The sequence below is a fragment of the Telmatherina bonti genome, assembly GCF_933228915.1.
Source record: "Telmatherina bonti genome assembly, chromosome: 4".
In the NCBI taxonomy this organism is placed as follows: domain Eukaryota; kingdom Metazoa; phylum Chordata; class Actinopteri; order Atheriniformes; family Telmatherinidae; genus Telmatherina; species Telmatherina bonti.
The window spans coordinates 35,617,478-35,643,373 of record NC_136622.1 but is presented as its reverse complement, the minus strand read 5'-3'; the positions used below and the strand labels follow the sequence as shown (position 1 = coordinate 35,643,373).

General features: G+C 44.5%; 1 protein-coding gene across 1 annotated transcript in view; it reads right to left on the bottom strand.

The window, feature by feature from the left end:
- Window positions 1–3,483: 3,483 nt before the first annotated feature.
- ptk6b (PTK6 protein tyrosine kinase 6b) overlaps window positions 3,484–25,896 on the bottom strand; it is a gene marked incomplete at its 5' end in the record, with an annotated part of 33,205 nt that continues 10,792 nt past the window's right edge. Inside the window, 6 exons of the mRNA XM_079239053.1 lie at window positions 3,484–6,984; window positions 11,564–11,717; window positions 11,800–11,981; window positions 13,634–13,795; window positions 18,555–18,720; window positions 25,157–25,320. Of these exons, the coding sequence (XP_079095179.1) occupies window positions 6,803–6,984; window positions 11,564–11,717; window positions 11,800–11,981; window positions 13,634–13,795; window positions 18,555–18,720; window positions 25,157–25,320 (1,010 nt within the window). The 3' untranslated portion in view covers window positions 3,484–6,802. The remainder of the gene's footprint in view (window positions 6,985–11,563; window positions 11,718–11,799; window positions 11,982–13,633; window positions 13,796–18,554; window positions 18,721–25,156; window positions 25,321–25,896) is intronic.

Below are 25,896 nucleotides of genomic sequence, written 5' to 3'. Positions count from 1 at the left end.
CTCTCGATGCGGAGGAGCAGCGGCTCTACTCTGATCTCCTCCCGGATGACCGACTCCTCACCCTATCTCTAAGGGAGAGCCCGGCCACCCTGCGGAGGAAACTCATTTCAGCCGCCTGTATACGAGATCTCGTTCTTTCGGTCACAACCCACAGCTCATGACCATGAGGGTAGCTCAAGCTCATGAGGGTAGGAGCGTAGATCGACTGGTAAATCGAGAGCTTCGCTTTCTGGCGCAGCTCCTTCTTCACCATCAGATTTTTTTCTAGTTATTCCTAATCTTGAAGGTGGATTGTTTTTGCGGTGGGGAAACTAAAATCTGAAAACAAGAGCAAAGAAAAAGTCATGTGTATGTGAGGTTGATATGTTTAAATTTAAAAAGAATTAAGACTTAAGGTATGGTGGGGAGAAAAGCAGCAGCATAAACTACCAGCTCCCAGTGGGTGTGATTTCCCCTCAGAACTTAACCTTTAAATAGCTCACAGACTTTTGACAAAATAAGACAAAAGAGGGGGATATGAAGAAGACGAAAGGAAATCTGCAGTTAAGCCTTGATGAAGACGTGTCTTGGAGTGAAAACAAAGATCGTCCAACGGGTGCTAGCGCTGCTAGAGGCTATCAGAGCTAGCATCATAGCCAAAATAAAGGTGGTACGTGCCGACGTGAGAAAAGATGTTAACAAAGCCTCAGGAGAGACCAAAAAAGAACTTTAGTACTTCAGAGATGAGATGCTCCATACCATTACTGCCAACATGAGAGAAATGCGTAGCAGGATTGAAAAAACCGACCAGAGTCTCTCGAACAACAAGATCGCCTTCAAACACAACTTGATGAATTGGAGGCCCGTTCAAGGAGGAGTAATATACGCATTCACGGTATTTTGCATCACTTATGGTTACGACACTTAATGTGGTTCAGTCAATAGGATACAGCACATGAACTGAACACAACCATAGTTATCACGGCCATATTTACCCTGATCTGACATCAGACTGCTAGTGTCTGATTTTCTCCCCTGGGGTATCTACTCCTGTCTAACTTAGCAGCCCCGTTCTATTTCCAGCTGCCCTCCATTCACATAAAATGAACCGGGCTGACACGACTCACTCATTTCCAGCTTTTTCCAGATCTCACCCGTGCGTTACCAGTGATTGGCTGATTCAACACTTTTTAAGTAGAGCCGTGCTGTGTCAGCATGAGTGTGAACATGCAGGGTGTTTGGTTCATTTGTCTTCTCTGGAAAACCAGCTGCAGCAACACAGAGGCTCTTTGTGAAGGACAGATTGGACTTCTGGATTTAACCTGTTTCACTGTGTCGTGTGTATTCTCCTGTTGTGAACAGTCGAACAGTTCGTTCTCCAGAGTGGAGAGTTTGGGGACTTGATTCACATCTTTAAAGTAAGTTTGCATTGTTCATCTTCCCACAGAAGACGGTACTTTCAAGCAAGTGTTTGCTAATGTCTTGGCACAAATCAAACTTACAAGTAAATTAGGTTTGCTGAAAATGAAGGGGTTAATTAGTCTGTCCACACAGAATTACTCTATGTTTACTTATGGAGCCACAGCTTGAGGATTCCTGGTTCATAAACTCACTGTCTACTCATCTGATCCACATTAAAGTACCGGGTTGGACCTCCTTTTTCCTTCAGAACTGGTTTAATTCTTGGTGTTGAAGATTTAACAATGTGTTGGAAACGTTCCTTAGAGATTTAGATTGTTAGTGATGGGAACTTCAGCTCTTTTGGAAGATCTGGCTCTTTTGACTCAGTTCCATTAGAAGAGTTGACTCTTTCAGTTCCCAACTGCCTCTTTATCTATTATAACTCAGACCGTAAGAACATTACAATTTTTATTTTTTCATTAAAAAATATAGTTATGTTTGATATTTTAATTAAACCTTTTAAAAAATACTGAACAGGGAGAGAACCCAATGAAGCAAATAAACTAGGTAAAGGTCAATATCTGAACATTATGAAACTCAAATTAGCTCATTTCTCTATTATTTCCTGACACACTTGTAATTTAATCTGGTTTCCAGCTCTATCTGTGTTCCTGGTCTGTACGACCACATTCCCTGTTCTTCGAAAGGACCCTTCCTTCGTTGCATGATGGTAATGATCCTGGTGTTTCCTCATATGGAATTTGTTGTGTTGCATCACTTATCAAAATCAAGTCCCACTTCGAATAAAGTTTTGGCTCTCAGACAGAAATCAGTTCTTCTCAGTCACTATAAAGAATCGTCTATTAGAGTTGACTCATTTGTGAACAACACATCACACAGTTGCTCCACATCATCATGATGAGAATCTCCCGTTCCACCTCATCATGATGAGAATCTCCCGTTCCGCCTCATCATGGTGAGAAACTCCCGTTCCACCTCATCACGATGAGAATCTCCCGTTCCGCCTCATCATGGTGAGAAACTCCCGTTCCACCTCATCACGATGAGAATCTCCCGTTCCGCCTCATCACGATGAGAATCTCCCGTTCCGCCTCATCACGATGAGAATCTCCCGTTCCGCCTCATCACGATGAGAATCTCCCGTTCCGCCTCATCACGATGAGAATCTCCCGTTCCGCCTCATCACGATGAGAATCTCCCGTTCCGCCTCATCACGATGAGAATCTTCCGTTCCGCCTCATCACGATGAGAATCTCCCGTTCCGCCTCATCATGATGAGAATCTCCCGTTCCACCTCATCACGATGAGAATCTCCCGTTCCACCACATCATGATGAGAATCTCCCGTTCCACCTCATTATGATGAGAATCTCCCGTTCCACCTCATCATGATGAGAGTCTCCCGTTCCACCTCATCATGATGAGAATCTCCCGTTCCACCTCATCATGATGAGAATCTCCCGTTCCACCTCATCACCATGAGAATCTCCCGTTCCACCTCATCACCATGAGAATCTCCCGTTCCACCTCATCATGAGAATCTCCCATTCCACCTCATCACCATGAGAATCTCCCGTTCCGCCTCATCATGATGAGAATCTCCCGTTCCACCACATCATGATGAGAATCTCCCGTTCCACCTCATCACCATGAGAATCTCCCGTTCCACCTCATCATGATGAGAATCTCCCGTTCCACCTCATCGTGATGAGAATCTCTCGTTCCACCTCATCATGATGAGAATCTCCCGTTCCACCTCATCACCATGAGAATCTCCCGTTCCGCCTCATCACCATGAGAATCTCCCGTTCCACCTCATCACGATGAGAATCTCCCGTTCCGCCTCATCACGATGAGAATCTCCCGTTCCGCCTCATCACCATGAGAATCTCCCGTTCCACCTCATCACGATGAGAATCTCCCGTTCCACCTCATCACCATGAGAATCTCCCGTTCCGCCTCATCACCATGAGAATCTCCCGTTCCACCTCATCACGATGAGAATCTCCCGTTCCGCCTCATCACCATGAGAATCTCCCGTTCCGCCTCATCACGATGAGAATCTCCCGTTCCGCCTCATCACCATGAGAATCTCCCGTTCCGCCTCATCACCATGAGAATCTCCCGTTCCGCCTCATCATGATGAGAATCTCCCGTTCCACCACATCCCAAAGCTGCTCTGCTGGATGTAGATCTGGTGACTGTGGAGGCCGTTGGAGGACAGTGAACTCATCGTCATGGTGGAGATGATGTGAGCTTTGTGACATGGTGCATCATCCTGCTGGAAGTTTCCATCAGAAGATGCTACACTGTGCTCAGAAAGGGATGGACATGGTCAGCAGCAGGACTCAGGTTGGCTGTGGAGGTTAAACCATGTCATGTTGGTACTAAGGGGACCAAAGTGGTACAAAAATCTGATCCTACCATGTGAATGTGGAGCTGAACTGGAGACCCATCAGACCAGCAACATTTCTCCATCTTCTATTGTCCAGTTCTGGTGAGTCTGTGTGAATTGTAGCCTCAGTTTCCTGTTCTTACTGACAGGAGGGAACCCGCTGTGGTCTTCTGCTGCTGGAGACCATCTGCTTCCAGGCTGGCTCTTCTTTTTCATTCTGGTGTGATGAAAGATTAAGATGTCTTAGAGATTTCTAAACATACAGTGTATTTAATGTTCATGCCTCCCGCTCAGTTATGGGAGGAATTCCTGAGCTCTGATTTGCATTAAGTAATTTTTCATGTGAGGTAAAAGTTAAATAAACTGGGAAGGCAAGTTACAACTATGTCTGGATGATGGGTGGAAGACGGCTGTGAGAACTTGTTTGAAACTGGCCTCATGCAATCTCACTAAAAAAAACTAGCTGTCTTAAGTTTATATGTTCCAGACAAGAAGAGCGAAAGAACATGCATACAGAGTTAATGTTTTGTTTTGGAGGCGGAAAAACTCGTGTATGGCGATGAACTGGAACAAAGAGGCTGGAACATGCTGGAAAAAACTGAAAAAAAAAAAAAACAAAAAAAAAAAAACAACAAAAAAACAGATAATCCACCTGTTTGTCTAACCTATTGTAGGTAAAAGAAAACTTTCTTTAAAAAAAATCTTTTTTTTCTTCTGTGCTTTGAAAATAAAGGTGTTTCAGACCATGAGACCATGCTGCCTCCTTGTGGTTGAACACAAACACTGCAGGCTAGAAGGTGACAATTGATTATTAATTCATGAACAAAATGGGTTTATTTCTTAAACTTCATCTGCTTGACAATGGTAAACTATTTGTTCTTAAATTTAATTTGTGTATTTTTTAGCTGCACTTTGTCATCCCATTGCATTCTCAGCGGAAGGCTGATTTTTTTTTATTATTTTATCTAATATAATAATGATAATAAAAAAAAAAATAAAAAAAATAAAAAAAATAAGATTAGGGCTGTGACAATATGTTTTCGTCCTAATGTGATTCGATTCAGATTTTTTGGGTGCCGATTTGATGTTAATTCCAATTCTCATGATTCCCCCATATTGCAGATTTTTGTAGACTAAAAACAAAAAAAGAAATGTACAAAACTTTTTTTTACTTGTCATTTTTCTTCATTTAAATTAGAAAAAAAACCAATGCTGCTATAATGTCCAAGTAGACAAGAAAAAAAGATCTATAAAAACAATAAAAATGACAAAGATGTTATTATGGATTGTTTTGATTTATTAAAAAAAAAAAAGATTTTTTGCACAAAAAAATCTATTTCAAAATTGTGAGGCAAAAAATCCTGATATTTGGGACCGGACAGCCCTTACAAGGGGGTCCGGTACCCCATGCTCCCGGAGTACCCCCGATGATAATAATAATAATAATAATAATAATAAAAATAAAAATAATGAAAAATACTGAGTTACTATTTTACAAAAACTGATTTCTTTATTCTATTGACTTTTGGAAAGTATTTACAGCAACACCTGCGATTTATAAAATTTGTCAGATAAAAACGTGTTTTTATTTTAAATTTAACACATCAGTTTGACAGGATATGTTTTCACATTAAACAGAAATTAAAAAGATTTGCCAGTCCATCGGGTGTACCCTGCCTGTCGCCCAAAGCCGGCTGGGATAGGCTCCAGCTTCCCCGCGACCCTGAATTGGATTAAGCAGTTTAGAAAATGAATGAATGAATGAATAAAAAGATTTGTAACAGCAACACAAGGCTGGAAAAAAAGATGGCAGAGGTTCGCCAATCTGAGACATACTGTGTCTAAATATTATGAAGATGCTGAAGATCTCAGCATCAACAGTGTTTATTATAAAAAGATGCTTGTGCATCCTCAGGCAGTTTTCAAAGCAGAAATGAGTCTCTACTAGATGTCACATATATGTTTATGAGATTTAAAATTATTTAATTCCTGTTTATTTACATTTTCCACAACTTTTTGGAATTAAAGTTGTATTTTCTGTGTCTGGCTTATCAGATAGCATTTGTAGACATTTTTACATTTATTCTGTTGTAAACTGTGAAGGCATAGAATATTCTACCACCTACAGTGTATAATACTGGGAGATTAAGAGAGGAGGAATCTCTTGTGTGCATGGGACAAGGCTGATGGTCAAACTGGATTCTGGTGCTTTGGGGTCCTCAAGCAGCTCTGCATTAAAACCAGACAGGATTCTCTACTGGAAACCCATGCATGCGCTCATATGTGAAGAGGATCATTTAAAATGTTCTGAGTGGAAACCTGGATGAAGATGTGGAATAGTTTGTGGACAGCATGGACGGCGTGTCCTGCAGACTAAAGAGGAGAGGGAGCATCCAGCTTGTTATCAGCCTGCATCTCTGATGGGATGGGGTTGCATTAGTGCCGATGGCGTGGGCAGCTTCCACATCTGGGAAGCTCCATCAATGCTGAAACATCTGCTCCCATCCAGACAACGTCTCTTTCAGGGAAGACCTTCCACCATGCTGAACCACATCCTGATGGTGGAACAGGAGAACTGGTCCAGCAGGACCACATCCTGATGGTGGTACAGGAGAACTGGTCTGCTGCAGTCCAGACCTTTCACCAGTACAAACATCTGGAGCATCATGGAAGCAGAAATCCAGCTGAGCTAAGAGCAGAGTCTCAACTATCTAGATTCTAGAAGTGTGGGTTATAGATAAACCTTTACATATTTGTCTTTAACACAATAAAACAAGTAAAAATGTTAAATCTTTGCTTTCAAAATATATGAATTTTTCTATCTGTATCAGTTCAAGTGATTTCAGCTTTATAATAATAATAATAATAATAATAATAATAATAATAATAACTGTGTATTTTTAGTCAAAATGTTCAGCTGTAGTGAAATGTTCTCAGTTCCAGTTTACTGTTGTGCTTTGTCGCCCCCCAGTGGCCAGAAAGACACACTGCAGGAAGTCCGTGGGCTTCACTCCAGCTCATACGAGCTGTTCCCCAGCTGGACCTTCAGGGATCTGAAGTCCGGTCTGTCATCTGGCTCCATGCTCCAACACTTCAGCATGATCTGATAAAGAAATCTGGGGCATTTGGGTGGTGCTGGCATTCTGTATCCCTTCAGAATGTCTTGGTACACCTCCTGGTTACTGTAAGCTGTGCAAAGACAAGAAACACAAATGCAGAAGTGGTTAAACATGTTTCCACTGAAATATCTACTGATACACCCGCTGGCTTTCTAATTATAAAACTTTGCCAGCTTTTCATTGGTGGTTGTAACTACTTCTGTTTTCATGGCTGAAGAGAGAAAAAACTGACATCCATGTTAGTTCGCCGTCACACACTGACATGCTAAGTATGTTAGCCATTAGCTAAGCATTCTAAAAAGCAGTTGTAAACATAACTTTCCTAAAACCGGCATTTCCCAATGACATTTAATCCCCTTGGACCTTGAAACGAGCCGAGCGTTTGGTTAAGAAGGCTACAAATCCACTGGAGTGTTAACATAAATTCTTACAGCCTGATCAGGTATTTAAGACACTCCAGGAAAACAAATTCTCACCATCTTGCAAAACATGTTAGAAGATGAGGCAGGACATCATTTCAGAAGTCATTTCAAGTTTTCTTTTAACATTACTTTGTTTTTCAAAGAGAAGCTGCAACTGTAGGAGGGTATTTTAACCCTTTCATGCGTAAAAGCCACCTTTTTAAAAGCAGTATACCAGGTATACTGGATATACCAGATACTAATATTGTCAATTAGTCACTTCATTGAACATTAGAGAGTCATCCAATTCAATCCCATTCCTCATTTCCTGAGGTGTAAATCATCAAATGGCCTACTGAGATATTTACCTGTATAACACCTCTATTATAGAGTTGGGCCGAAATGAAGGGGTGATCAATTAAGCCGGTATGGTGAGGTACTGCGTACTAGTAAAAGATTTAGTGGTGCTACAAAGCCCTCATTCAGAAGCAGCCGCAACCGGTGAGAAAAACATTTACTAACAGGAGCTAATCATTCAAATCAAATCAAATCAAAGATACTTTATTATTCATCCCCGAGGGGAAATTCAGAATTCAAGCCAGCTCGTCAAAGGTCAGACATACAGACAAGTAACATTAATGACTAAAGAGTAATACAGAACCAAGCTTAAGCTTAGGCCGTGCAGCCAGTTTACCAGCGCTGCTTTACAAGATAAGAACATTACCTTACATTATACATTACAATACATTAGGATTATAGGGGGGGGTCGAGGAGAAAAAAGGTCATGTAACTCCGGGCCGCGCCAAAAGATACAAAGAACAAAAAAAACCCCATACACTGAAGCACAAACTAAAACAAGACACACAAAGTCCAGGGAGGCGGTGAGTCATGTGGGAGGGGACTGGGGGCATTTGAGGAGGGGGACAGAGCGTCTATGAACATGTCTTCATCCGTTCTCAGGGGGGGTTACACTGGCCCAAGGCCACTGGGAAGCCAAATTCAGATAAGATTGTTGTTTGGGTTCCAGGCGAGGAAAACAATTCACCCTCAGCCTTGAGTCCATAGCCGATCTCAAAAAGGCAGCTCCAGACAGCCGAATGGGGGGGTCAATTTCCACTGATCCTAGCAGACATCTTCTCCATGTTGTTGTCAATTCTGCGGACCAGCTCCGGGACCCCAGCCAAATGACCACTATGAACCAGACTGGTGAGCTAACGGGAGCTAACGGAGGTGGGCTAAAGCTAGCCAACTAACCGCAGTTTTTAACCCAACCACCACCACCTCAACGGTTTTAGCCCTGACTCTCCCCAAATATTTTAGAGGTTTTTCAAAATGTAGGCGTTTCCAATATCAGTTTTTATTGTGATTTTTTCAGTTTTGCACAATTGTTGGGGTAATGGAAAGGTAGTTAATGTTAGCAGTGATTTATAAAAACCTCTCAAATACAGTGACAAAAAACTAGCATACCGCCAGGGATGCAGTGACATCATCATAAGATCTGTTGCTCCATTGGTTGAGGATTTTTTAAAGGGTTGTCTTTTTATAAGTTTTGTGGCAACACCAAGATATTTTGGGGAAAAATCCTTTTGTCAAATGTGAATAATCCAAACAATGGGCCGTTAATACCATGGATTCTGATTTCTTCAAAATAATATCATAATTTCCTTCTTTTTTTGGGCATCAATATTTGAGTTTATGTATTTATGATAGATTAAAAGCAGAGGTGGCAGTTCCTGGTCCAGAAAGTAAAAGTTCTGCCATGTTTTTGGATCTACCTCTACATTTAGAACAAGTGTTTTCACTAAAAGGCTCGCTTACCTGGCAAATTAACTCTGCTCATGAAATTCAGCTCGTTTGGTGACTAGTCAGAACAGTTGACGGACAGGACTTTTACTTTCGGGACCAGGAATTGCCACCTCTGCCTTTAATCCATCATATATAAATAAACTCAAACATTAATGTCCAAAAAAAGAAGGAAATTATATAATTTTGAAGAAATCAGAACCGTCTCCCCGGTATTAACAGCCCATTGTTTGGATTATTCACGTTTGACAAAAGCATTTTGTTGAGCTTCAACTCCCACCTTCAGCAGAGCTTCAACCATGTCCCGAGTGAGGCGGGGGACATTGAGTCCGAATGGGCTGTGTTCCATGCCTCTATTGCTGAGGCGGCCGGCCGGAGCTGTGGCTGTAAGGTCGTTGGTGCCTGTCGTGGCGGTAATCCCAGGACTCGTTGGTGGACACCAACAGTGAGGGATGCCGTCAAGCTGAAGAAGGAGTCCTATCGGGCCTTCTTGGCCTGTGGGACTCTGGAGGCAGCTGATGGGTACTGGCGGGCTAAGCGGCATGCGGCTTCGGCTGTTGCCGAGGCAAAAACTCGGGCATGGGAGGAGTTCGGCGAGGCCATGGAGAAAGACTTCCGGACGGCTTCGAGGAGATTCTGGTCCACCATCCGGCGGCTCGGGCGGGGGAAGCAGTGCTCCATCAATACTGTGTACAGTGGAGATGGGGAGCTGCTGACCTCAACTCGGGACGCAGTGGGTCGGTGGAAGGAATACTTCGAAGACCTCCTCAATCCTACCAACACGTCTTCCGATGAGGAAGCAGAGCTGTTCTCTGCTATCTCTGGGGCTGAAGTCGCTGAGGTGGTCAAAAAGCTCCTTGGTGGCAAGGCCCCGGGGGTGGATGAGATCCGCCCGGAGTTCCTTAAGGCTCTGGATGCTGTGGGGCTGTCCTGGCTGACACGCCTCTGCAGCATCGCGTGGACATCACGGGCAGTACCGCTGGATTGGCAGACTGGGGTGGTGGTCCCCCTTTTTAAGAAGGGGGACCGGAGGGTGTGTTCCAATTACAGGGGAATCACACTCCTCAGCCTCCCTGGGAAGGTCTATTCAGGGGTCCTGGAGAGGAGGGTCCGCCGGATAGTCAAATCCCGGATTGAGGAGGAGCAGTGTGGTTTTAGTCCTGGTCGCGGAACAGTGGACCAGCTCTATACCCTCTCTGGGGTCCTGGAGGGGGCATGGGAGTTTGCCCAACCAGTCTACGTGTGTTTTGTGGACCTGGAGAAGGCATTCGACCGTGTCCCCCGGGGGCTCCTGTGGGGGGTACTCCGGGAGTATGGGGTACCGGACCCCCTTGTAAGGGCTGTCCGGTCCCTGTACGACAGGTGTCAGAGCTCGGTCCGCATTGCCGGTAGTAAGTCGGATTCGTTTCCGGTGAGGGTTGGACTCCGCCAAGGCTGCCCTTTATCACGATTCTGTTCATAACTTATATGGACAGAATTTCTTGGCGCAGCCGAGGTGTTGAGGGGATCCGACTTGGTGGCCTCAGGATTGGGTCCCTGCTTTTTGCGGATGACGTGGTCCTGTTGGCTTCATCTGGTCGTGATCTCCAGCTCTCGCTTGAGCGATTCGCGGCAGAGTGTGAAGCGGCTGGGATGAAAATCAGCACCTCAAAATCTGAGACCATGGTCCTCAGCCGGAATAGGGTGGGTTGCCCTCTCCGGGTCGGGAGTCAGGTCCTGCCTCAAGTGGAGGAGTTTAAATATCTCGGGGTCATGTTCACGAGTGAGGGAAGGATGGAGCGCGAGATCGACAGACGGATCGGTGCGGCGTCTGCAGTAATGCGGGCTCTGCGCCGGTCTGTCGTGGTGAAGAAGGAGCTGAGCCAGAAGGCGAAGCTCTCGATTTACCAGTCGATCTACGTTCCTACCCTCACCTATGGTCATGAGCTGTGGGTCGTGACCGAAAGAACGAGATCTCGTATACAGGCGGCTGAAATGGGTTTCCTCCGCAGGGTGGCCGGGCTCACCCTTAGAGATAGGGTGAGGAGCTCGGTCATCCGGGAGAGGCTCAGAGTAGAGCCACTGCTCCTTCGCATCGAGAGGAACCAGTTGAGGTGGCTTGGGCATCTGGTCAGGATGCCTCCTGGACGCCTCCCTGGTGAGGTGGTCCAGGCACGTCCCACTGGGAGGAGACCCCGGGGAAGACCCAGGACACGCTGGAGGGATTATATCTCTCGGCTGGCCTGGGAACGCCTCGGGATCCCCCCGCAGAGTTGGCAAATGTGGCTGGGGAGAGGGAAGTCCGGGCTTCCCTGCTTAGGCTGCTGCCCCCGCGACCCGACTCCGGATAAGCGGCAGAAGATGGATGGATGGATGGATGGACAAAAGCATTTTTCCCCAAAATATCTTGGCGTTGCCACAAAACTAAAAAAGTGGCTAAAAGCAAAAACACGTTGGAGAACCAACCTGGATAAGGAACACTTCCATAGGTGATGATCTCATAGAGCATGATGCCAAAAGACCAGACATCTGACTTGTTGGAGAACTTTCCATGAGTGATGGCTTCAGGCGCACTCCATTTGTAGGGTATCATTTTATCTTCCGTGATGTAAAATGGCTCCTTCATGAAAAAAAAAATCTTTGTTTTTAAAACTGCAAACTTGACTCAACTAAAAAGAGGTAGAACTTAATTTCCTGCAAACCTTGATGACTCTGGCCAGTCCAAAGTCCGCCACCTTACAGATGTTATCTTCTCCCACCAGAACGTTTCGAGCTGCCAGATCTCTGTGGATGCTGTTATGCTCCTCCAGGTATGTCATCCCATCAGCCACCTGGGCACCCATGTCAATAAGGGATGTGATGTCCTGATGCTTTCCCTCTGGCCCTGAGACAAAATGGGACACAGAACTCTAAAATTCAGACAGATGACAACAAAGTCTTCCTGAGTTCATGCAGTGATTTCCAGTAGAGAGTCATGTCTGGTATTAATGCTGTGTTGTGTAAGATTTCTAAGATTACCAGCTTCCTGTTTTGAGATTTGGCCATGTCCCATGCGCACAGAGATTCCTCCCAATTCTCTAAATCTGTTGATCAGTAGGTGGGATCTTCAATCCTAATAATTTTACACTGAGGAACATTTTTCTTAAATTGTTCTAGTTTGAACTTCTGTTCATGTTACCCATTCATATCACTGACCTGTTGCTAATTACCTTTATTAGTTGTCCTCCAGTTGTTTTTGTATTTTTACCATTTACTTTTCCAGCTTTTAGCTGCTCCCGTTACAACTTTTTAAAGATGTGTTGCTGCCATCAGAGTCAAAATGAGCAAATATTTTGTTACAAAATGGTTAAACGTATCAGTTTCAACATAGGATGTTGTGTATGTTCTCTTGGGAATAAAATACGTGTTCATGAAATTTACAAATTATTGCATTCTGTCTACATTTTAGACAGCATCCCACCTTTTTTGGTAAACGATTTACTTCTCAGTTATAAAAGAAATGTGTCTTTGCTGTCACCCACTCCATCAAGCTTGAGTTTATTTAGAAAAATACTTTATTTTTGTCATTTTTCTGCCTTGAGGATAAAAAAGTTGTGCTGGTAATTTATAAAAATTCATTAGTTCTAATAAAACATGTGATGAGACATCAGCTACTTTCCTGTATTTCAAGTGAACCATTTTCATTTATGTTTTAGTAAAGACAGCATATTTAAAGATAATTTAAATACGAGTCACACTTACCACAAGCACTAAACTTAATAAAGTTGAAACATTTTTCCACACACGATACCAAACAGGCTGAGGAGCCAGGCGTATGCTAGCAGCTACCTTACATTAGCATCTCTGTTCCTATTATTGAAGTAAATCAACTTTTTTCAATCCAAACATTCAGACATCATTGCAATGGTGCTCATTTGATGTAACATTTACAATGCTTATAGGTTTTGGTTTGTGTATTAGCAGGATCATTTAAGCTAAAGGAAGTAACATTACCTCTACAGTCATTTCTACAAGAATATTAGAAAAGAAGTGTTTGTAGGGGTTTTTATTCCCTGTTAGTATTAATTCACGTTATTGGATTGTTTAGTTTAGGTTATTTTTCATTTATTTTGATTAAATCTTTTGGCTCTTTTTTGCTAACGGGATGTTTTTATCCTTAGTTTTAACACAGCAAGAGAAGCAGGGAGGAAATTATTATTCAGTTATTATTATTATTATTCTATTCAAATGAAAGGATTTCTTATTTTTGCATGTGTAAAAATGGTGCTTCTGTGTCTTTTGAAAAACTTTTTTTTTGAGAACAGTGTTGAAGTTAACAGAAAGATGACTGACGTCGGTGCAGAAAGAAGTTGCTTAGATGTTTTGTCACAAAAGACTGAAGAAAAGTTTGGTTATTTGTACACATTTATTCATATTTTAGACTCTGATGCTGTACCCCAGCCACATTTCTTGTTATGTGACTCAAAACATGATGAAACCTGAGACTTCTAATAATGATAAACTGATTCTGTGATTGTTTTGATCGCTGAGGTTTACCTCTGAGGAAGTTGAGCAGGCTGCCTTTAGCCATCAGCTCGGTGATGATGTAATACGGGTTGGATGATGTGCAAACAGCAAAAAGAGAAATAAGGTGACGATGGCGTAGACTCTTCAGGATCTGGACTTCTCTGTTGAACTCATGCTGGTTCATCTCTGAGTCTGATGACAGAGAGAAATTTTCGTCAGAGGAAGGAAATAGATGACTGGTAAGGGAAAGAGACATGAAAAAAGAACAGAAAAGGAGAAAACGGTACTGAAATATTTCCTTTTTGAACAAACCAGAAGTAAATACAGAAAAACTGTTAGACTGAAAAATAAGCCGACCCGTTCTAAATGACTGAAGATGTGATATGTCTATGAAACTCAACTTATTTGTTGAATCATGCAGGTTTATTTGACTTGAAGTACAAAATGCTGTTTGGAGTTGCTCCTCGTGCTGCTTAACTATCATATCTAACCCTCCAAGCTAACCCTCTAAGGTGGATGCTGACCTATGCTCTTATGTTTCCAGTTCCATTTCCAGAAATGGAACTGCATGGCTGCTTCCGGCTCACTTCAGTTCGCACTATTGCTTGTTCTTGTATATTTTAGGAATAATTTTGTATATTCATATTTATTAACGGTTGTAATTAGTGGTAATTTACCTCTTTGGCAAATCGTTCGACTTAGTGACCCAACCTTCCTCAACCTTCCTATCTGTAATTGGCTAATATAACTGCGTTCATTTAGTGGTTGAATTATCAGTCAGACAGTTATTTTCTTAATCACTGAGTCCATTTAAAGGTTGCCAGGAAGCTGGAGCCCATCCCAGTAATCATTGGGCAAGAGGCAGGGTACATCCTGGACATCCTGAATAAACACAAAACTTTGTTTTTAGTCCAGCAGCTGAGTCCATGGGTGGGCATGGCCCCCCAATGCCAGAATACGTTGCCCATCTGCACTGTTGTCTCAATTTAAAATTAGTTGTCCAATAAATTTGATGGCCAAGTGTCTATAAGTTTACAAAAAAATTTCAGTAGTTCAATGCTCATGTGGGCAATGACAGTGGGACCTGGAGGGGAGTGATTGGGAGGCATGGTCCCCCCCCTTTGAACCCAAATGGTGTTTTGTTATTGGACTTCTGTGCACGTCATGGATTGTCCATAACAAACACCATGTTCCAACATAAGAGTGTCCATATGTACACCTGGCATCAGGATTCCCTGGGCCGCAGTTCGATGATCGATTTTGTAGTCGTATTGTCGGACCTGCGGCCACATGCCTTTGACACTCGGGTGAAGAGGGGGGCGGAGCTGTCAACTGATCACCACCTGGTGGTGAGTTGGCTCAGATGGTGGGGGAGGAAGCCGGTCAGAGCTGGCAGGCCCAAACGTGTTGTGAGGGTCTGCTGGGAACGTCTGGCTGAGTCCCCTGTCAGAGCGAGCTTCAACTCCCACCTTCAGCAGAGCTTCAAACATGTCCCGAGTGAGGCGGGGGACACTGAGTCCGAATGGGCTGTGTTCCGTGCCTCTATTGCTGAGGCGGCATGGGAGGAGTTCGGTGAGGCCATGGAGAAAGACTTCCGGACGGCTTCGAGGAGATTCTGGTCCACCATCCGGCGGCTCAGGGGGGGGAAGCAGTGCTCCATCAATACTGTGTACAGTGGAGGTGGGGAGCTGCTGACCTCAACTCGGGACGTAGTGGGTCGGTGGAAGGAATATTTCGAAGACCTCCTCAATCCTACCAACACGTCTTCCGATGAGGAAGCAGAGCTGGTGGACTCAGGGGTGGACTCTCCTATCTCTGGGGCTGAAGTCGCTGAGGTGGTCAAAAAGCTCCTTGGTGGCAAGGCCCCGGGGGTGGATGAGATCTGCCGGAGTTCCTTAAGGCTCTGGATGCTGTGGGGCTGTCCTGGCTGACACGCCTCTGCAGCATCGCGTGGACATCGGGGGCAGTACCGCTGGATTGGCAGACTGGGGTGGTGGTCCCCCTTTTTAAGAAGGGGGACCGGAGGGTGTGTTCCAATTACAGGGGAATCACACTCCTCAGCCTCCCTGGGAAGGTCTATTCAGGGGTCCTGGAGAGGAGGGTCCGCCGGATAGTTGAATCCCGGATTGAGGAGGAGCAGTGTGGTTTTAGTCCTGGTCGCGGAACAGTGGACCAGCTCTATACCCTCTCTGGGGTCCTGGAGGGGGCATGGGAGTTTGCCCAACCAGTCTACATGTGTTTTGTGGACCTGGAGAAGGCATTCGACCGTGTCCCCGGGGGCTCCTGTGGGGAGAACTCCGGGAGTATGGGGCACCGGACCCCCTTGTACGGGCTGTCTGGTCCCTGTACGACAGGTGTCAGAGCTTGGTCCGCATTGCCGGTAGTAAGTCGGATCCGTTTCCGGTGAGGGTTGGACTCCGCCAAGGCTGCCCTTTATCACCAATTCTGTTCATAACTTATATGGACAGAATTTCTAGGCGCAGCCGAGGTGTTGAGGGGATCCGACTTGGTGGCCTCAGGATTGGGTCCCTGCTTTTTGCAGATGACGTGGTCCTGTTGGCTTCATCTGGTCGTGATCTCCAGCTCTCACTTGAGCGATTCGCGGCCAAGTGTGAAGCGACTGGGATGAGAATCAGCACCTCCAAATCTGAGACCATGGTCCTCAGCCGGAATAGGGTGGATTGCCCTTAGAGATATGGTGAGGAGCTCGGTCATCCGGGAGGGGCTCAGAGTAGAGCCGCTGCTCCTCCGCATCGAGAGGAACCAGTTGAGGTGGCTTGGGCATCTGGTCAGGATGCCTCCTGGACCTCCCTGGTGAGGTGGTCCAGGCACGTCCCTCTGGGAGGAGACCCCGGGGAAGACCCAGGACACGCAGGAGGGATTATATCTCTGGGCTGGCCTGGGAACGCCTCGGGATCCCCCCCGCAGAGTTGGCAAATGTGGCTGGGGAGAGGGAAGTCCGGGCTTCCCTGCTTAGGCTGCTGCCCCCGCGACCCGACCCCGGATAAGCGGCAGAAGATGGATGGATGGATGGATGGATGGATTTCATTAGTAAGAATATTTCCACTTTTTCCCCCTTTGATTAATCATATTTATATTAGGGCTGAGTGATTAATCGATTTAATCTATTAATTCAAATTTTCTGTTTATGAAGATTTATTTTTATGAAAATCTGGATTTTTTTTGCCCCGCCGTCACCTTTTGGGCTTCCGTACCTTATAGTGACGTCAGCGCGCTCCCGCTGGTTTCCCACAGAAACGCATAAACACAACAACATGTCAGCTAGAAACGTACAAGAAGTGCCCCTCTGTGTTTCCATTACATTTTTTTTGCAAAATAAAAACAACATTTGTACATTTTGACAAACAACAGTTGTGAATGTTTCCATTGAACAGTGTTTAGCACATTAGCATCACGTTTCGTAATTGCGGTTAAGGCAAAGTGGCCACGTAGCGTTATTTTAATGTTTTCTACTTGCTCTGGAGAATTTGCTTCGGATTTTCAAAGCTTTTCTGCCTCATTTTCTTATAAAACTCTGAAATTCGCTGTTGTTTATTCCACATTGCGCCATCTTTACCGGGAATTACCTGGTCACGATCCCCATGTCACATCTGCGGACATGTAAACACAAAAAAAGTGTTTCCATTACACTTTTGCAATATATTTCTATATCGAAATGTCTGAAAAACCCCTTTTTGAGATTGTAAAAACTTTTATAGCAGCTGGTTTTTATGGCGACATTTAGTTTTTGTGCAGTTCTAGGTGTGATGGAAACGCAGGGTTTTCAGTGTGGGAGGGGTCACATGCCACAGGGGTCTGAAGCCAGATGCAGCTGACAGGCTAGTCTTTCTGCCAAAAATGTGTAAATCAAACAAAAAACAGCAAGAATGTAATAATACATGTATGTTAGAAATATAGCTTTAATTGACATTCAGGGATTTTTTTAAATTAGTATTTTGTATCAAAGAGGCCAATTTTCTCGAAATACATGTTAGGTGTAAAGACGCATTCATTTTTATGACCTCATTGCCAATGTGGGAAATTGTTTTGGTTATTTAATGTCAAAATACTCTAAAAGGAATCACTATTTTTCTTCAAAGAGGAGACATTTTTATTTATTTATTTATCAGTTTTTTATTTTAGAATAAAGCTACACAAGTGAGATGATGCCTATTCTTAAATGTATGATCAAAACTTAAAACCTATCTCACAGTGGAAACACAGTAAGTACAAACATGTTTTTACTTATAATGTTTACAGTGGCAGCGCCTGCATCTCTTTTTATAATCTTCTTTAACAGCTTGTTTAATTGCACTTTAAATTCAGGTAAACTTCTTGGCTGACTGCAATAAAAGCATTTTTGAAAAAAAATCATTTTTGACATTTGTAGTTTTTTTTTTTTTTTTACAGTAAGGGGAAAAAAATCGATTAAAATCGGAAATCGGATTTGGTTTAAAAAAATCTGAGATTTTTTTTTTTTATGGCTATATCGCCCAGCTCTAATATATATTTTACTTTTGTTTTTTTAACAAAACATTTTTTGGCACTTCCTGCATTCCATATATTACATATCCCTTCTGAAAAAGCTCAGCAATAATGACCCAATGCAATGATTTCTTATTTTTCACTTATTAAAAAAAAAAAAAAAATTTATATATATATATATATATATATATATATATATATATATATATATATATATATATATATATATATATATATATATATATGATTGTATCACATGTAAACATGTTATTATTTAGTTATGATAGATATAGTATCTATATCTATCTACATCATATAGTATCTATATCTATCATGTCATAGATACTATATCTATACCATCTACCACAGTATTTCTGTATTTCATTCTTTCAGTTGCTGAAAAATAAAAGTAACATGCCAGCTAATATCTCTATAATCTATAAAATCAACTGTGATAATAAAGTACCACTTTTCAGGATCTTGATAGCGACTTTAATGTGGTTTCTCCAAAGTCCTTGGTAGACGTTAGCAAAGGTGCCACTGCCCAGCTCCTTTTCCAGGATGAACTCCTCCTTCGGGAGCTCCCAATCATCCACTGTAGAATGACTTAGATCCTGGATGATAGGCTTTTTCTAATAAAGAAAAAACAAAGACAACTGTCACACAGATCCATAAATTGAATTTCCCCTTGGGGATAAATAAAGTATCTTTGATTTGATTTAATTTAAATCTAGCACATGCTTAGTCATACACAGAAATATGTGGGGCATCCCTGTGGGATGTAGGAATGTAAGTTAAGTTTATTTTGATCTGCGAAGAACAAATAAAATACTTTCACCACAAAGTTTGGACACATACGAAATAAAACAGTGGACTTAAAAGTGTTCACACTCTGACTAAAACTATAATTTTTGTAGTTATTAGGACACACTGCTGTTATTTAAAATCTTTTCCCATTTAAATCATTTATACTCAATGCAGGAGAAAGACATGCAAACATACGGACAGTTTTATCCGTCTCCTGTGTCTGTTGTGCACATGAAAGCTAACGATCTTAGCAACCTGCCACTAGGCAGAATACGAAGCAATACAACTGGAAATTACAGGGGCAGTGTTGAGTTGTATAGCTGACAAACAACCAGAGAAAGGAACAAACCAGAGAAGAAGAAGAGCGGAAAGAAGGTGATGCAGAAATAACCGCATGAAAGCACCTGAAGAAGATGACGTATGACAACACTGAACATTGATATCCTCATTTATATACATAAGAAAGCATAAACAGGCCTTTAATGTGACTTATTTTCTGTTACTCTGTTGAAACACCTTTTTATTTAATTCCAACTTTTAGTTTTGTTTTCACACCTACAATCAATTAAAGAGATTCTGATCATTCTGATAATTCCAGATGTATGGAGAGAGAAAAGTGGCACAATTACATTAATACAGAACTGACTAATCAACTAGAAAAACAATTGGAGAACACAGACCAGCGCTCTTCATTGGGTTAAATTTAAGGCTAAAGACCTTTTTAGGTTAAGGCAACATATTACCAAAAACATTTAAATGATCCCAGAATTCCTCTCCCTGAGCCGTCACCTTATCGTGGTGGAGGGGTTTGTGCGTCCCGAAGATCCTAGCAGCTATGTTGTCGGGGGCTTTATGCCCCTGGTAGGGTCACCCATGGCAAACAGGTGTCTAGGGAAGGGACCAGACCAAGCACGGCTCATAGACCCCTATGACGATGACAAACCTGGGCATAAATGTTCCCTTGCCCGGACGCGGGTTACCGGGACCCCCCTCTGGAGCCAGGCCTGGAGGCGGGGTACGAGAGCGAGCGTCTGGTGGCCGGGCCTTCGCCCATGGGGCCCGGTCGGGCTCAGCCCGAAAGGGTTACATGGGCCCCACCTCCCGTGGGCTCACCATCTGCGGGAGGAGCCGTAGGGGTCGGGTGCAATGTGAGCTGGGCGGCAGCAAGGGGCGGGGACCCTGGCGGTCCGATCCCCGGCTGCAGAAGCTGGCTCTAGGGACGTGGAACGTCACCTCTCTGGTGGGGAAGGAGCCTGAGCTTGTGCGCGAGGTTGAGTGGTTCCGACTAGATATAGTTGGACTCACCTCGACGCATGGCTTGGGCTCTGGAACCAGAACCCTCGAGAGGGGCTGGACCTTCTTCCACTCTGGAGTTGCTCATGGTGGGAGGCGCCGAGCAGGTGTGGGCATTCTCATCAGCCCCCAGCTTGGTGCCTGCACGTTGGGGTTTACCCCGGTGGATGAAAGGGTAGTTTCCCTCCGCCTCCGGGTGGGGGGACGGGTCCTGACTGTTGTCTGTGCTTATGCGCCGAACAGCAGTTCAGAGTACCCACCCTTTCTGGGGTCCTTGGAGGGAGTGCTGGAGGGTGCTCCTTCTGGGGACTCCATTGTTCTGCTGGGGGACTTCAATGCTCACGTGGGCAATGACAGTGAGACCTGGAGGGGAGTGATTGGGAGGCATGGTCCCCCCCCTCTGAACCCAAATGGTGTTTTGTTGTTGGACTTCTGTGCTCGTCATGGATTGTCTATAACGAACACCATGTTCCAGCATAAGAGTGTCCATATGTACACCTGGCATCAGGATTCCCTGGGCCGCAGTTCAATGATCGACTTTGTAGTCGTATCATCGGACCTGCGGCCACATGCCTTGGACACTCGGGTGAAGAGGGGGGCGGAGCTGTCAACTGATCACCACCTGGTGGTGAGTTGGCTCAGATGGTGGGGGAGGAAGCCAGTCAGAGCTGGCAGGCCCAAACGTGTTGTAAGGGTCTGCTGGGAACGTCTGGCTGAGTCCCCTGTCAGAGCGAGCTTCAACTCCCACCTTCAGCAGAGCTTCAAACACGTCCCGAGCGAGGCGGGGGACATTGAGTCCGAATGGGCTGTGTTCTGTGCCTCTATTGCTGAGGCGGCCAGCCGGAGCTGTGGCTGCAAGGTCGTTGGTGCCTGTCGTGGCGATAATCCCAGGACTCGTTGGTGGACACCAGCAGTGAGGGATGCCGTCAAGCTGAAGAAGGAGTCCTATCAGGCCTTCTTGGCCTGTGGGACTCTGGAGGCAGCTGATGGGTACCGACGGGCTAAGCGGCATGCGGCTTCGGCCGTTGCCGAGGCAAAAACTCGGGCATGGGAGGAGTTCGGCGAGGCCATGGAGAAAGACTTCCGGACGGCTTCGAGGAGATTCTGGTCCACCATCCGGCGGCTCAGGGGGGGGAAGCAGTGCTCCATCAATACTGTGTACAGTGGAGATGGGGAGCTGCTGACCTCAACTCGGGACGTTGTGGGTCGGTGGAGGGAATACTTCGAAGACCTCCTCAATCCTACCAACACGGCTTCCCATGAGGGAGCAGAGCTGGTGGACTCAGGGGTGGACTCTCCTATCTCTGGGGCTGAAGTCGCTGAGGTGGTCAAAAAGCTCCTTGGCGGCAAGGCCCCGGGGGTGGATGAGATCCGCCCGGAGTTCCTTAAGGCTCTGGATGCTATGGGGCTGTCCTGGCTGACACGCCTCTGCAGCATCGCGTGGACATCGGGGGCAGTACCGCTGGACTGGCAGACTGGGGTGGTGGTCCCCCTTTTTAAGAAGGGGGACCGGAGGGTGTGTTCCAATTACAGGGGAATCACACTCCTCAGCCTCCCTGGGAAGGTCTATTCAGGGGTCCTGGAGAGGAGGGTCCGCCGGATAGTCAAATCCCGGATTGAGGAGGAGCAGTGTGGTTTTCGTCCTGGTCGCGGAACAGTGGACCAGCTCTATACCCTCTCTGGGGTCCTGGGGGGGGCATGGGAGTTTGCCCAACCAGTCTACATGTGCTTTGTGGACCTGGAGAAGGCATTCGACCGTGTCCCCCGGGGGCTCCTGTGGGGGGTACTCCGGGAGTATGGGGTACCGGACCCCCTTGTACGAGCTGTCCGGTCCCTGTACGACAGGTGTCAGAGCTCGGTCCGCATTGCCGGTAGTAAGTCGGATTCGTTTCCGGTGAGAGTTGGACTCCGCCAAGGCTGCCCTTTATCACCGATTCTGTTCATAGCTTATATGGACAGAATTTCTAGGCGCAGCCGAGGGGTTGAGGGGATCCGACTTGGTGGCCTCAGGATTGGGTCCCTGCTTTTTGCGGATGACGTGGTCCTGTTGGCTTCGTCTGGTCGTGATCTCCAGCTCTCGCTTGAGCGATTCGCGGCAGAGTGTGAAGCGGCTGGGATGAGAATCAGCACCTCAAAATCTGAGACCATGGTCCTCAGCCGGAATAGGGTGGATTGCCCTCTCCGGGTCGGGAGTCAGGTCCTGCCTCAAGTGGAGGAGTTTAAATATCTCGGGGTCATGTTCACGAGTGAGGGAAGGATGGAGCGTGAGATCGACAGACGGATCGGTGCGGCGTCTGCAGTAATGCGGGCTCTGCGCCGGTCTGTCGTGGTGAAGAAGGAGCTGAGCCAGAAGGCGAAGCTCTCGATTTATCAGTCGATCTACGTTCCTACCCTCACCTATGGTCATGAGCTGTGGGTCGTGACCGAAAGAACGAGATCTCGTATACAGGCGGCTGAAATGAGTTTCCTCCGCAGGGTGGCCGGGCTCTCCCTTAGAGATAGGGTGAGGAGCTCAGTCATCCGGGAGGGGCTCAGAGTAGAGCCGCTGCTCCTTCGCATCGAGAGGAACCAGTTGAGGTGGCTCGGGCATCTGGTCAGGATGCCTCCTGGACGCCTCCCTGGTGAGGTGTTCCAGGCACGTCCCTCGGGGAGGAGACCCCGGGGAAGACCCAGGACACGCTGGAGGGATTACATCTCTCGGCTGGCCTGGGAACGCCTCGGGATCCCCTCCGCAGAGTTGGCAAATGTGGCTGGGGAGAGGGAAGTCTGGGCTTCCCTGCTTAGGCTGCTGCCCCCGCGACCCGACCCCGGATAAGCGGCAGAAGATGGATGGATGGATGGATGATCCCAGAATTTCAAAACATTTTATTTGAATTGATTTTAGTTACTTAAGATTACATTTCATCCTATTTTTCTACAATACCTAGCTGAGGTGAACATGGTGCGAACCGGTTGCAATCATGGCCATTTCTCGCCCCCAGGTATGGGATTTGTAGTTTCATCACTACATATAAATTGAACTATAACTCCATTTTCATTACATTTTTTTGCAAAATAAAAGCAATATTTGTAAGTTTTGACAATTGTTATTAGCAACTGTTTCCATTGAACAGTGTTTAACATATAAGCATCAGTTCTCATAAAATCGCGTTCCAGTTGATGAGATTTCTAATTGTTGTGGAGAATTTTCTCCGACTTTTTGAAGCTTTTCTCCCTCATTTTCATTTCTAAAACTCTGAAATTTGCTGTTGTTTGTGCCACACCGTCCCATCTTTACCGGAAATGAACTGGTCATGATCTCCCATGTCAACGGACACATAAATGCCAAAAAAGGGTTTCCATTACACTTTTGATATATTTCCATATTGAAATGTCTGAAAAACCAACTCATGAGAGCATACACTTTTTTGGGGATATTTAAGACTTTTTTAAAAATGTTTCCATTCAGATTTTTTATTACAATATTTAGTTTTTGTGAAATTCTAGTTGTAATGGAAACGCAGTTTATCTGAGGTCATCAGAAAGACAAAAAACACAATCATCTTCTGATTATTCCGTTTTACTCTGTTTTATTTTACGCAGCCAAAGCTTCTCAGGAATGAACAAAAGTTTTAAAATAATATTTGACTGAATAAAATGTGAATCCTTAATTAAAAATCTGTGAATTTTCAAGACTTTGTAAGCCCTTAAATGTGCATTTCTGGGATTTAGACATTTTTAGACGTTTTAGGACCCAGCGAGAACCCTGGCAGACTTTCGCCAAGCAGCTTATTTCAACGCAGATTGTGAAGAATACTTATAAAAATCTTTGTGTCCACAGTTCCTTCCCTATCACTCCTGAAATGTAATGGAAGACCAGGACCCAACACAACAAGCTGCCCAGCAGTTTTGGTTTAAAGTTGCAAAACCAGACAAACAGATCACAGTCATTAGATGTATTACAAGTTTTAAAAACTTGGAAATATATACATTTAAAACATGTATTTTTTTTCAGCATTTCATTAATTATTTATGGTCCGCCATGCTACAGTTCATCATAAATTAATTTTATCTGTCGGCCTCGCCCACCAAACCAAGTGGGCGGGGCTAATCTTGGCAGTATCAATCGAGGCTCTCATTACTTGGGATTGCTGAAATAGTATTCTATCACAGTAATAAATCAGTTTAGCCAAAAATGTGTCGGAGTATTTCAGATGGTTTTGCAATAGCTCACAATAAAAGACGACCAGATGAACGAAAGAACAACTTCATCGGAGAAAAACTAAAATTTTACAACAACCCAAGAGCCGGACCCAAATCCAGCAATATGTGTGTAGACCTGAAGAGGGAAGTGATGTCTTTGCTATCTGGTGGATTTGGACTGAGTTTGGGAAATAGACTGAATTTGGGATTTAATAAAAAGATGATTCAACAAAGTATTAGTTTAAAGACACATTCTGTAACTTTTTGACCTGAAAACTTGTTTGATGACGCAGTGACATCTGTCAGGTGCATTTCGAGGCTGAGAAACTGACACTATAGAACATTTACATCTGGGACACGGCGTGACATTTCGCTTCACAGTATGATAAGGAACTGGCTTATTTCAACAACGTTGCTGATTGAGCAAAAAAAAGCAAGAAGATAGAAGAGAGAAAGAGACGAAACAAGAGTCCCTGTAAGATCGTCTTTTGCTGGCTGGAGAGAGCTAACAGGTTAGATAGGATGCGAGATGGACGCCAAAATAGCCGACATTAGGAGGGCTGATGGGAAAATGGCAAAAGTTCTGTAGTGTATCTTGCACAGTTCTGCAACCATGTTATTGGACTATGTTTGATTTTCAATTCAATTGTTCAGGTTGTTTGTCACACTGAAGGTAGAGAAACTTTTAAATGATTTATGGTGGATTTATTTCTTAACGTCACAAGTGCATGGACACTTACGTCCATCGCACATCAACCAAAACGGAGAAAAGATACCCTGTCTTACCCTTTTGCTGGGGTCCGTCAGTGGGCCGGTGGTGCTGAGGCTGTTGATGCGGTAGTATTCCACCAGCTCGACCAAAGAGCTGAACAGCTGATTGTATTCCACACAGAAAGTTCTATCATCTTTTTGGTGAATCTTAAAATGCTTCACCCGATCGCTCGACTTCACTGCACGAAGATTCACACAATGTCAAAACAAGCAGAAAATATGGAGTGCCAACAGTGTCAAAAAGAAGGACTTGTAAGTAAATAAATTAAAATATCTTTTTATTCATTTACTTATGAGTCTAGTCATACACACTTATCATTTATTAGTGTTCATTTAGAAATTCTTTAATTTAAAATTTTTCTGCATACTTTCATTCATTTATTTCATTCATGTAAAAAGAGGAGCGTTCCAAACTTAAGTCAATTATTATTCACCTCCATAGACCAGACAGAGCCAGTCAGCTCTGACTGAAACCACATGAAACAAAGCTAACGCCACCACACTCACTGTAGTAACTATAGCTATGAGTAGAAGTGGATTAGTACCAGTAGATATACTTCTATTTAAATACAGGGATTGCTTTGTGTGTTCTGAGGTTTGTTGAATTATTACTTATCATGAATTTCAGAGTGCATATCTGACAGATCTTACGTGGTGCCTGGGCAACTTGCTGGAAGGATGTTTACTCAAATCTGAGCTTCAAAGCTAGTTTTCTACATTTATATAGCACATTTTTTCTTAGTACACAACTGTCT